The sequence below is a fragment of the Mobula hypostoma genome, chromosome 25, assembly GCF_963921235.1.
Source record: "Mobula hypostoma chromosome 25, sMobHyp1.1, whole genome shotgun sequence".
Lineage (NCBI taxonomy): Eukaryota > Metazoa > Chordata > Chondrichthyes > Myliobatiformes > Myliobatidae > Mobula > Mobula hypostoma.
This window is the reverse complement of record NC_086121.1, coordinates 27,238,455-27,252,274: the sequence shown is the minus strand read 5'-3', so window position 1 is coordinate 27,252,274 and position 13,820 is coordinate 27,238,455. Positions and strand designations below refer to the sequence as shown.

The 13,820-nt window shown below is 40.1% G+C and overlaps 1 protein-coding gene across 4 annotated transcripts in view; it reads left to right on the top strand.

The window, feature by feature from the left end:
* Positions 1 to 13,820, top strand: part of prdm2b (PR domain containing 2, with ZNF domain b) — a 210,699-nt gene that overhangs the window by 123,529 nt on the left and 73,350 nt on the right. For 3 of the 4 annotated variants that reach the window (XM_063033247.1, XM_063033248.1, XM_063033249.1), the window contains one exon: positions 1,893 to 2,045. The exons of the other annotated variant lie outside the window; for it this stretch is intronic. In XM_063033247.1, the coding sequence (XP_062889317.1) occupies positions 1,893 to 2,045 (153 nt within the window). The remainder of the gene's footprint in view (positions 1 to 1,892; positions 2,046 to 13,820) is intronic. 4 annotated transcript variants of the gene reach the window in all.

The window sequence follows — 13,820 nt, the reverse complement described above, 5'->3', positions numbered from 1 at the left end:
ATCTATAGAAATTTAGGGGAGTCATTGGGGCCATAACAAATCTCCTTAAGCTTCTGATGAAATATTGCTGCTGTCTTGCCTTCCTTGTAATTGCATCAATATATTGGACCAAGGATAGATCTTCAAAGCTGGTGACACCCAGAAACTTAAAACTGCAAACCCTTGATAAGGACAAGTGTGTGTTCCCTCAACTTCCCCTTCCTGAAGTCCACAATCAGATCTTCGGTTTTACTGACATTGAGTGCAAGGTTGTTGTTACAACTCCACTCAACCAGCTGACCTATCTCACTCCTGCACGCCTCCTTGGTCACTATCAGAGTGTTGTCGATTATCCCTTTCTCATAGCACGGAATACTTAGATGTTCCTCAACATATTGATACAGAAAATCGTTCAGGTACAGTCCGTGTACCTTCACCATTAATTTAACTTTGTCCAGCTTTAATTGTAGATTGGTTTATCGGAGGTTTATGCATGCTTGTTATACGTTTCTCTACTATCCCGAGTTACGCCATGCCCAATATCACACCTTCTATTTGATGGCCTTTGAAGAACCACCACCAGTGTTTTCTGATCTTTGTTGTTTCATTTAGATACAATATTTTTAACTTTGTCATTTTTTTTTCCATTTTGGAGATGATTCAGTATGTCTGTCATACCATTTCTAGCCTCTTATTCACTCTGCAGGTGAGTCGTCGCTGATCTGAATATTGTTAGGTATTGACTTTCAGTGATACAGTTTTTGTTATTCTTTGTATCATTCTGTAGACTTCCCTTAAAGTTCCCCTCCCAAAACTGTAATTAATATGAATAGAATTAAGTATCAAGGGAGGAGAGTACGCAAGGCAGCTGATATTGTGCATCAATTTAACACTGGCATCCAGGAGTTGCACTATGCATACATAATTTTCAATTCATTTAGGCCTGTGTTCTCCCTGGTTTTGGCTTAACGGCCAAGTGCAAATCCACTGACCATGTAGTAAAGGTCAAATTAAGTTAGTGGGGTTTTGCTTGGTAGTTTTGCTCACAAAATAGCTCCATTCTCCTTCTGTAGCCCTGCCTGCAACCATGACTCCCACCCCTTACCTCCACCCCCATTGCCTTCTGCCCTATTCCCAAATACTCAGGAGAAAATGCCGAAAACCAGCATTGGTTATCAGCAAAGGAATTATTAACAGCAACGGGAAAGTCTCCCTTAATTCTCTAGTCTTGAGCTTTTGTGGGGCTGGATATGTCATTGTAGTCTGTCAAATACTGGGAAGGGGAGGTGGTGGTGGGAGACTGGTGATGCACTTTGATTTGGGTTTTGTTCTGTTTTGTGTTCAGTAAAGCAGAATAAAAATTCCCGACGAAGGGTCTCGGCCGAAACGTCAACTGTTCGTTCATTTCCATAGATGCTGCCCGACCTGCTGAGTTCCTCCAGCATCTTCTGTGTGTTGCTCTGGATTTCCAGCGTCGACAGACTTTCTCGTGTTTATAAAAAGTATCTGAATGTCACAAATTCCACATACCAACACTGACAGGTACAAGAATCTGCAGATGCTGGAATATAGAGCAATCACTTACCGGAGGAACTCAGTGCTGCGGGGAGAAGGGAATTTTTGATGTTACAGTTCCTAGTTCAGGGGTTTGACCTGAAGCATCAACAATTTGCCTCCCCCACCCCCTTCCCCCACAGGAACGGCTGAGCCCACTGAGCCCGTCCAGAAGATTGTTTGTTGTTACCCAGGTTGGCAGTCTGCTTTTCAAAACGAGGCTTGCCATTCTCCTTTTCAGAAACTTCCTGCCCTCTACATGCGCAACAGAGTACAAACCGTGCCGATGGTTACTAAACATTGGTGATGAGGACTGGCTCAGTACTTGCCACTAACCAAGATCAACTCTCTCCTTTCAGGTTTACTTCCCCCAATTCGGGTGGATGTGTGTTGATGCCACAGATCCAAACAAGGGCAATTGGTTGCGGTATGTGAACTGGGCTCGCTCCTCCGATGAGCAGAACCTCTTCCCACTGGAGATCAACAGGGGTATCTACTACAAGGTCTTCAAGGTAGCCATACCCTGTGATGTGAAGATAAATGTAAATGATTACTTCACATGCTTTGGCACAAATGCTAACGTGGTCATAATTGTGTGTGAGCACTTATATTGAGTGAATCTTGTTTTCTTGTATTATTCCCTAACTCAGTCCCCATTATTTTAAATTGGAAGGTTCATTTATTTTGATTTTCACCCTTCATTCTTCCCCAGTATGGTGCCCTGTTCATCTCCTCTTCCGTTTTTTTTACCCCTTTTCCAATTCTCCACCAGAAATTAGAATTGAAAGCAATGGGTTCAAACATCAGAGGTGCAGGGGGACTTGGGAGTCCTCGTGCAGGACTCCCAGAAGGCTAATTTACAGGTACAGTCTGTGGTAAAGAAAGCAAATGCAATGTTGATATTTATTTCAAGGGGAATAGAATATAAAAGCAAGGAGGTAATGCTGAGGCTTTATAAAACCTTTGCCTTAAAGGCTCGAAACGAAAGATGGTGTGACGCGCCACTCCTCACACAGACAGTAGGTGGCCGTTGACTCACAAAGGGTTCATCCGCCCTTTGACAGGTTTTGTTTTTAGTCCTGCTGGGTGCCTACACACCCTCCTCTGCGCCACCCCGAGCTACCTGCCAGCCTAGTCATCATATGGGAGCCCAAGCACGGGAGGATGAACCCTGTGCGCCCTCCCAAGACTATGGTCAACACGCTCCTAGAAGACAGCGGCGCAGCTAATGTTGATGAACTGAACACACTGATGAGGGAGAGGGAGAAGTGGAGAGTCCATCATTGTGTCCGACGCTGGCCCCCTAGGCCTGAGTCGACGTAGTAGTAGTAGTTTATAAAACACTGGTCAGGTCACACTTGGAGTATTGTCAACAGTTTTGGGCCTCATATCTCAGAAAAGATGTGTTGTCATCGGAGAGAGTCCAGAGAAGGTTCACAAGCTTGATTCTGGGAAAGAAGGGGTTAACATATGAGGAGCATTTGGCAGCTTTGGCCTGTACTCACTGGAATTTAGAAGAGTGCAGGGGGAATCTCATTGAAACCTACCAAATGTTGAAAAGACTAGATAGGGTGTGTGTGGAGAGGATATTTCCTATGGTGGGGTTATCCAGAACTACACGGCACAGCCTCAAAATTGAGGGGCAACCTTTTAGAACAGAGGTAAGGAGGATTTTTTTTTTAGCCAGAGAGTAGTAAATCTGTGGAATGCTCTGCCACAGACTGCAGTGGAGTCCAAGTCCATGAGTATACTTAAGGTGGAAGTTGATCGTTTCCTGATCGGTCAGGGCATCAAAGGATATGGTGAGAAGGCAGGTGTATGGGGTTGAGTGGATCTGGAATCAGCCATGATGGAGCAGACTCGATGGGCTGAATGGCCTAATTCTTCTCCTATGTCATATGGTCTGTGATTAACGGCGCAAAAAACAGCAGTTGCACTCTTGTTATTCTCTGTACTCCTTTAGTTGGTAATTTGAAGTTTTGAAATGCATCCAAGAAGAGACCAGCAGCAACAATATGTGTTGTTATTTGAGCAAATTTTATTTTGATTCTGTGGAGCAGTTTGAGTTACCAACTGTGACTGATGGTATTTCTGGAGGTCTCAACATGTGGCCCTGTGACACTGTACATCCTATCCAATCAATACTCTTTATTCCCACTATCCCACATCTTTATTACTTGCCGAGTATTTAAAGAAAAGTTCTAAGGAAATGAAGTGATACTTTGAACTTCCTTTTGGGTGCTTGCTGCAGTATTTGGGAGATTAGATTATGAAGACACGTAGTCCCCTTTTATTGTCATTTAGTAATGCATGCATTAAGAAATGATACATTATTTCCTCCGGTGTGATATCACAAAACACAGGACAAACCAAGACTGAGAAAACTGACAAAACCACATAATTATACATATAGCTACAACAGTGCACAATGCCATAACTTGATGAAGAAAGTTCGTGAGCACAGTAAAAGTTCAAATCGATTGATTATGTTTCAATCCTGGTGATCTGAAAGACCCACTGTTCAGTTGGCAAATTTAGCTGCTAGTCCCAGGAAGTTTGAAACCAATGGCCACTGTGCTGACCTTGAAGTTTTGCGAATAGTTTGTAGAGATCCTTTTAATAATATAGAGCATCCCAAAGTTTTTATCTATATCAGCCACTAAGAAGAAAGAGCAAATGTGGGTGCCCTACTTAGGAATAAAGTATATCAAAATAGTTTATATATTTGGTGATGCAACGTGGAGTAGGCCTTCTGGCCCTTTAAGCCACGGCAACCCCTGACAAATCCAATTAACCTGGACCTAATCACAGGACAATAATCAGTTAACCTATCCAGTACGCAATTGGACTTTGGGAGGAAACTGGAGCACCTAGGGGGAAACCTATGCATTCCATGGGGAGGACGTACAGAGACTCCTTACAGACTGGAACTCAGAACTCCGGAACATCCCAAGCTCACACGACCCTGGCGCCCTTTCTGCGGGTCTCGTTTTCTAGATAGATAGATAGATATACTTTATTGATCCCGAGGGAAATTGGGTTTCGTTACAGCTGCACCAACCAAGAATAGAGCATAAATATAGCAATACAAAAACCACAAACAATCAAACAACAAAATGCAAACTATGCCAGATGGAAATAAGTCCAGGACCAGCCTATTGGCTCAGGGTGTCTGACCCTCCACGGGAGGAGCTGCAAAATTCTATGGCCACAGGCAGGAACGACCTCCCGTGCCGCCTAGTGTTGAATCTCGGTGGAATATGGCCGGAGTCCAACAGCGAAAAGTTCAATATCCGGGCTAGAAACACGTTCCTTGATCGTAATATGACCAGGATTGCACCATCCATTGTTAACCAGAACTGTAAACCCCCAACTCCTTTACGCTTACCGCTCTCAGTGCACTACTGGTCAGCCCGAACGGTCTGGAAGCCATCCATGGAAAAGATTTGATCAGGTATGTCCTCGTGCAGCCCCATTCCAGTAAAACACATAACACTGCACTCCCGAAATGTTCTTTGACGTCTGGCTAGCGCCGTGAACTCGTCCATTTTATTATCCACTGAACTCCTCTTCTCCATAAGTCTCTGTTGTCTCGACCCGGTCCTCTTTCCTCGCCTTTGTGATCCCCCTCTGTATCCTCTGTGTGTTTTCCTCCAGATTTCAGCAGGGTTGTCCGCCGCTCTGCTCGCTAAACCGGCCGGCATAAGCTCTAAGGGTTTATTTTGCATGCAGTTGTAGCTCCTGTAAATCTGAATGCTGCCAATGTGAGTGTATTGAAAACCACGCAGCTTTGTTGTGAATGCCCAGAAGGTGAGTGCTGTATCAACTAAGCCCAATTTGACTCATGGTGAGAAATGGCCCAGCCTCTGAAATCCCAGTGAAGCTTATGTCACGTCAACAGTGTGGTTCAGTGGTATTTGAGAATACATGTTTTCTGCCAATTTGTTAATATAGTTGTTTTGAAGGGATGAATGCACTGCTCTACCAGGAATTAGCATCAACTCTATAGCTTAAGCAATCTCCAGTGCTCCACTGATTGTACTGTATTACAATCAGTATGTATAACTATTTGTCCCAGCACTATACTGGTATAAATATTTATGCATATTGAATAAAAATGCGATTTGGAGACCTCAGTGGTGATTACAGTTCGAATGCTATTTAACTTCTCGCAACTTCCATAACTCATCGTTCTCACTCAATTTCTGCTACTTAACAGGAATTTTCTCATCATATCAAACACAGATAAATTTTAGATCATCTAAATTTGATTAATTACACATCAAGCATTTTGTCATCACAAGGAAAATGTGTGTAACTGATTTAGGTGGAGAACCTTCACAGCATCAAATATTAATCTGAAATCATTCTGAGGATTTTGCCTGAGTAATAATCCTGTATTTTAAGTACTTTAAGCGCCAGTTGTGTATTTCAAAGGTGCTTATATCAGTAACTCTGCCTTTACCAGAACATGCCACATTTTGTAAAGAGTATTTCTGTGAGGAACCTACCAGTTGCATTCCTCCAAAATAATTTGTAGTAACTTCTCTCTCCAAAATTGTTTCTCCAATTTCTCTGCTGTATTTCTCCTTCTGTGTTGACATGGCTCATCTAGAATTTTAAAAATGAGTAATTTTTATGTGAATCCAAGTTGTTACTGCATTTTTTATTTTAGATTCAACTGCTTGAATTCCTGTAGTGGCACTCACAGACGGAGAAAACTGTCAATCTTAATTATCTTTAACTTTCCCTAGATTTTTTATCAAGGCTTTCACTGTTTTGATTTCACTCTGATGCCTACTTATTTTCATGATTTTGGATTATTTCAGTTATTGACATACACTTATTTCAAAAATCTACTTTCTTATCCCTGTGCCTCTCCCCTACAAGCAGATGTTGCAAAACAAACAGAAAAGGTGTAGATTAATTCTGTTCTAAATGTTATAAGAAAATGTTTTTCACATCTTTCCTTGGAGTTATGCACAATGTGAAACCCCAGAGGGAACGTGTTGTCCATGAGATCATATGTTTAAGCATTAAGTTTTCGTATCGAAATTCATCACAGATCTTGTGTTGGTTAAGCTTAAGCTTAAGTGATACATCTGTACTATTCATGGTTAGTTGCTTTAAAAGTTCCTAATTATCTTATTTATTATACTAGGTACAACCTCAAAAATATATATTACATTAAAATTCTTAAATTTAAACAATTAATTTTAATCCTGCAATGTCAATGGTGAGGGGAAGGAAATTGCTTTCCTCAGCTGGTATTAAAATACAAATGACACTCTCGAGATTTTACATACCTAAGAGATTACAATTGTTGAGTATGTTTATAATTAAACTTAAAGTTTTAATTTTAATAGTGTTGATCTTGTTGATGCACTTTGACCTAATGGCTTTAATTTTATGTGAGTTGCTTCTTCCATGATCTTATTCACTTACCAGTTTAAATCGCTTTTTCTATTCACTACTGGTAGAACTACAACCATCTGTCCATCATCCATGCCTTATAGGTGGAATGTTCTCTGTCATCCAGCCAGTTTTGGAAAATGTACAAAATATAGCTGACCTATTGGACCTTGTTCTTTACAGTCCGTAGGCAAATGTATATAAGATCATATAGCTTACTGCATAATTTCTTTATAGTGTTAGGCACTATGCACTCAGTGGCCACTTTATTAGGTATACCTGCATATTAATGCAAATATCTAATCAGACAATCATGTGGTGGCAACTTAATGCATAAAAGAACACAGACATCAGTGGGGAAGAAATGTGATTTAAGTGACTTTGACTGTGGAATGATTGTTGGTGCTAGGCAGGTAGTCTGAGTATCTCAGAAACTGCTAATCTCCTGGGATGTTCACGCACGGTAATTCAAATAACCATGAGTCACAACAATGGTGTGCAGAAGAGCACCTTTGTATGCACAACACATTGAACCTTGAAGTGGATGGGCTACAGCAACAGAAGACCTCACCAGATTCCACTCCTGTACCTAACAAAGTGGCCACTGAGTGTAGTTCCCTAATAATTGAATCATTCCAGGAAATACACCACATTGAGTACCACAAGGAAGGGACTTTTAAGACTATTTCAGTGTACAGCTTCATTGAAGAGGCAGTAAGATTTGTTTATGCTGATCATTGTAACGCTACACAAGTTGCTTTTTCCAAGATCTTATTCACTTACCAGTTTAAATTGCTTTTTTTCTATTTACTATTGGTAGAACTGCAACCATCAGTCCATCATCCATGCCTTGTAGGTGGAATGTTCTCTGTCATCCAGCCAGTTTTGGAAAATGTACAGTCTATTGTTACACTGATTGTTGTACATTTGTCGGGTTAGGTAGTAGGTATCAGTCGGCAATTGTCTAGCGAGGCTGTGAAGACTAAGCTTTGAGTCCTTGTTCATACCTGGTGCCAAACAAAATCTTGTTGCTGCTCCAGGTAACTTCACACAGAATTGGGAAAGGATTGTAAAACACAGAACATTGCTAACTTCACAAGATTGTGAGATAACAATTGTTGAGGAAGGCTATTTGGCCCTTTTAGTGCATCAATCGAGAGAGATTCTTCCTTCATGCACGTCCTCTCCAGCTTCTGAATGCCCAACTAATGGACACCCATACATGTGAGTGAGCCTTTGGGAGAGTGGCGGGATGGGGATGGATTTCGGATTCTCCGGCTGCTGTGGGCATGCAGGCATCATCTGTGGGGTGGGAATGGAACATTTCTGTGCGCATACTTCCCTGAGCCTCATCATCTGGGGACTGGGTCAATTCAGGCTGGAGCTGGAGGCACTAAGGTCAATTACTGAGTCAGTGAGGCTGCTGGTGGCTGCTCTCCCATGCCTGTTCTCCTGCCACATCTGTTCATTTCCAAGTTAATAAGAGTTTGGAGCTATGAACCATTTCAGGGACAAACGCTGTTGTAACCCAGGTACTGCCTGTTCTGAGAAATCCATTTCAAGATTGTTCACTATATGCAATTGTGTTAGGTGAAGGAAAACACTTAATATTTTATTAATTTGTATTGATGCCCCTTATTCTGCTCTGGAATCATAATTTCAAAGTTCAAACTAAATTTATTATCGAAGTATATATATGTGTCACCATATACAACCCTGAGACTCAGTTTCTTGCCGGCATTCACAGTAAATACAAAAAAAAAGAATCGATGAAAAACTAGACACAAAGACAAACAACCAATGTGAAAAAAGGAAAAATTGTGAAAATGCAAAATAATAAATAAATAATATTGAGAACATAAGTGTCCTTGCAGTGAGCTTATAAGTTGCGAAATCAGTTCAGTGTTGGGGTGAGTGAAGTTATCCACTCTGATTCAGTAGCTTGATGGTTGAGGGGTAATAACTGTTCCTGAATCTGGTGGTGTTGGACCTAAGTCTCCTGTACCTTCCTCCTGCTGGTAGCAGCAAGAAGAGAGCATGGCCTGGATGGTGGAGGTCCTTGATGATGGATGCTGCTTTCCTGTGACTGCACTCCTTGTCTATGTACTCAGTGGTGGGGGAGGGCTTTGCCTGTGATGTACTGAGCCGTATCCACTACTTTTGTAAGCTTTTCTGTTCATGAGTACTGGTATTTCCATACCAGGCCATGATGCAACCAGTCAGTATACTCTTCAGCGTGCATCTATAGAAGTTTGTCACAGTTTTAGATGACATGCCAAATCTTCGCAAGCTTCTAAGAATGTTGAGGTACTGCCTTGCCTCCTTTGTAATGGCATTTACATACTAGACCCAGGACAGGTTGTCCGAAATGATAACGCTGAGGAACTTAGTGTTGCTGACCCTCTCCGTCTCTGATCACCTAATGAGGACTTTGTGGTCCTTCATTTTCTTCCCCCTGTAGTCAATAAGCAGCTCTTTGATTTTGCTGATGTTAAGGGAGAGGTTGTTGTTGCGGGACCACTCAGCCTAATTTTTGATCACCCTTCTATATGCTGAATCATCACCGCTTTTGATACGGCCAACAACAATGATGCCAGTACACTTGAATACGGCATTGGAACTGTACTTAGCCTCACAGTCATACGTATAAAGCGGGTAGAGCAGGGGAGTAAGCACACAGCCTTGTGGTGCAGCTGTGCTGATGGAGATTGTGGACGAGATGTTGTTGTCAGTCCGAACTGACTGGGACCTGCAAGTGAGGACATGGAAGATCCAGTTGCATAAAGAGGCATTAAGGTATTTAACATTAATCATTTCCATTCCCAAACACCATTTGAATGTCTTAAGCCAGGCTCGCTCAAAAAATTCATTCTTTCTGAAAACTGAATATAGACCAGGAGAGGAAATCCAGAGGTCTACGAGCCAGTAATGATCAGAGGGTCAGTAATTTAATTTCCTGAGTGTCACTATCTCAGAGGACCTGTCCTGGACCCATCATATAAATGTAATTATGAAGAAAGCACAACAGTACCTCTACTTCCTCAGGAGTCTGCGGAGATTCAGCATGTCATCAAAAACCTCGGCAAACTTCTATAGATGTTTGGTGGAAAGTGTGCTGACTGACTGCTTTACAGCCTGGTAAGGTAACACCAATGCCTTTGAGCACAAAATCCCCTACAAAAGTCATGGATTTAGCCCAATACATCATGGGCAAAACCATCCCAATCATTGAACACATCTACATGAAACATTGCCATAGAAAAGCAGCATCCATCATCAAAGTCCTCACCACTCGGGCCATGCTCTTTTCTCACTTCTGCCATCAGACAGAAGGTACAGGTGCCTCAGGACTCACACCACCAGGTTCAAGAACAGTTACTACCCCTCAGCCATCAGGTTCTTGAGTAAAAGGGGAAAACTACTCATTTAAGAAATCTTTTATCTTGTTATTTCTTGCTCGTTATTTATTTCTATTTACTTATATCTGCAGTTTGTTGTCCATTGTTTACAGTTACTGTTCTGTAGATTTGCTAAGTATGCCCACAAAAAAAGAATCGCAGGGTTGTATGTGGTGACATGTACGTACTCTTATAATAAATTATACTTTGAACTTTGAAATCATTTCCCCTGACAATGGTGCTGATTAACTGAATATTCTTGTGCTCCCCTCAGCAGTTCAACATCTCCCTTCTCTTTGTGGGAACTCAGTCCAGAACTTCATGTCCAATCTATCAGTACCTAATGTTGTTGATTCCCTCTCCGATCTATATTCATTTCTTTTGACTTCTTATTTTATCATTCTGCTGCAGTCCGTTGAGAGAACTTGTTTTATTTTAAATTCACAAAGACGACAAATTTGGCTTCATTCTAGTTTATGTTGAAACTATCTAAGGGCTGCAAATAATGTCAAGTTCCCTACTTTGTGCAAAATCATTCATCTATAATAGTTTTTTTCCACTTACAAACCACTTCCCATTCATTTTGTGATTTCTGAGCAATTTTTCATTTTCCACTGCTTTGCCTAAGTTTGGGACTGCGAACTGGTGTCATTTAGATAACTTACGAACTGTTGTGGCCTCTTAAATAACTTTTGGCTCTGACAAAGTCCTAGTACTAACCAAAGTACTATCCTATTAGTTTAATATTTATTCTAAAAATTCATATGCAGTATGTCACGTTGTCTTGCAAACATAATGGTGCAGCTAATAGAGCCACTGCCTCACAGATCCAGTGATGAGGGTTCAAGCCAAACCCTGGATGTTGTTTGTGTAGAATTTACAAGTTCTTCTTGTGACTCTATTAATACCCGCAGAATGTTCTAGTTCCCTCCCACGTCCAAAAGGTTTGCTGGTTGGAAGCTTAATTGGCCACGGCAAATTGCCCCTAAAATTGGTGGATGCTAGATTTGTTGGGAATGTAGGGTAAATAGGTTATGGTTTAAACTAGTTGCGGAAATAGGATTGCTCTGTGAGATAGCATAGATTTAATGGGCCAATTGGTCTCATATGTCATCACGAAATGTAGAAAATATACTGTCATTATTGTAGATGTTTGGTTCATCACTAATACCCCAAGGTCAAAATACTAATGTAAAAATTCAGCATGTACTGCAGATGGTAATTATATTTCTAAGGACAAAGTGAAATGAACAAAAGGTGGGTAGGGTATTAAAACATATGTTTAAGGTAGATTCATATGAACATAAATACAATGGTGGCCAGTCCAGCTTGTCTCATTAAATTATGATCTCTTGAATATTGTAACAAAACTCTCCAACCCGAGCCAATAAAAATATTTCCTCCAGGAGGTTTTTTAAAAGAAAGGCCATTTGATGGATGGGAATTCTGGAATATTCTTAAGCAAGATTTGGGCAGTTCTTTATTGGCTGCTGTTTGTAACCAAAACTACTCCAAGGAAGATCACTCTAGCTGAATACCTATGCTTTTGGGATAGATGATATCCCTCTCAACCAGAAATGGGTCCAGCTCTTATATGAAGGAACACAAAATCTGGGTATTCCTGCCCCCTCCTCTCTAAATCCTTGCATAGCATAAGAACCACATTCTGACCTCCGAGGTAGGTTTGGTTTTGTGCAATATAAATCATAACCCCCACCACACACTCTCAGGCCCTCTGGTTCTTAATAAACTGTCAACGTTTAATCTAATTCTTTTACCTTGAACCTTGTAGTGTTGAAATCACGTTGACCATTTACAAAACTTCTGCAAAATATACAGTAAGATTTGTAATTACATCATGTTGGATATTCTTAATATGACCTTCTCTATCCAAGAAATGACATATCTTTAATGATCCCCTCAGGCACCTTTCCTTTTATTAATGTCATTCTTTATTATATTTATATTTGTCTGGGGTCCCTTTGGACTTTTTTTTAAACAAGACATTACCTCACTACATTAGCACCCGTCCAGCCAAGGATGATCTTGCTGGAGTGCAGAGAATAATTAAAAAAGGCTGGTTTAAGGTTCAAACAACACCTGCCTCATTACTCCAAGGAATTACAAGTTCATGTAATTTGACTAATTATTTTAAAGTTCCTTATTCTATCCAACACACCTAGCTTAACATCATTAGTTTTATCATTAAAATTATTCATTTTAAATCATAAAAGAATTTTCAGTATTGAAGATCGTATTCATTTAATATTTCTATCATACCCATGAATTTTTCAATAACCTTCAAAACACCAAACAGTTTTTGACAACGTTTCCAGCTCCTTCACTTAATTGTAAAAGCATTTCCTTTTCCATAGTTGTCTAGAAATTTCTTTAAAAAAATTTATTTGATCAAAAAAACTTGCGATTCTTTGTTTTAGTGGTTTTTGAAGCTCAGCTTTGTTTGGCTGAGAATCAGTCATATTTAAATACAAAAACTTTGTATAAATCATATTGGTATCTTGACAGTTCTTTGCTCTGTTTTCTTTTTTAAGTAAGGCTACATATTTGTCTTCCATATCTTCCTCCCGTAAACCTTACAATTTTTTTTTACATTTTCTCTGCCCCACCCAGTCACCTGTTCTGCTTTAGTGGATTTTTTCTCTTCAACCCGTTAGTTCAAACAGTATATCAATGCTGCCCATTGCTCTGGTCATCGGTACACATGCTGTATGGTCTGCAATGTGAGCACCATATGGAAGACTATGCTCAGTATAAACCACTGGAAACATATTAGTCCTCTCATAAATATGCTCAGTTAGGAAATAGTCTAGTATATTTTGAGTAAATTTTCTAACGGTATCTCCCATCGCAACAGTGGGCTTCCATAACAAACTGAACATCTGCTTCTAATTTTCTAATGAAATACTCCTACTGCATTTTAAATAGTAAAAGTAAAAGAATTTTTTTCTAATATCCCACAAACAGTATTTGATAAAAACACAATTACACTATAAAACCAGTACTATCTCAATATCCTTTGTATGATAGGTACAGGAAGATAACTCTTAACTTTATTAGCTAGAGACTATTCCAAAAGTAGTTACCTAGTCCATATCCGTCATCAAATAGAAGGTCCAGGTTGCATCAAACCTTAGATAAAAGGGGATTTTATTCAATATTTTTATCTCTATTTGCACAGATTTTTTAATGCATCCTCTGCAACTAAATATAAACCTGATCTACTGTAGGTACATTGGAAGCTACTTATTCCTCAGTCCTGTTCTACTATGTAATAAGATAATCAGAGATGTTTGACCTAAGTCTGCTTTTTTACATATCTGTTAATATTTATAAATTTGTAAATTTGCTCCTAAATTCAAAATTAATAATTGACATCAATTTGTGGTCAAGAGTTCCAGATTTTTACCCACGGTGCAGAAATGTTTCTTAAATTTCCTTTTCTAAGACAAGGCTCTA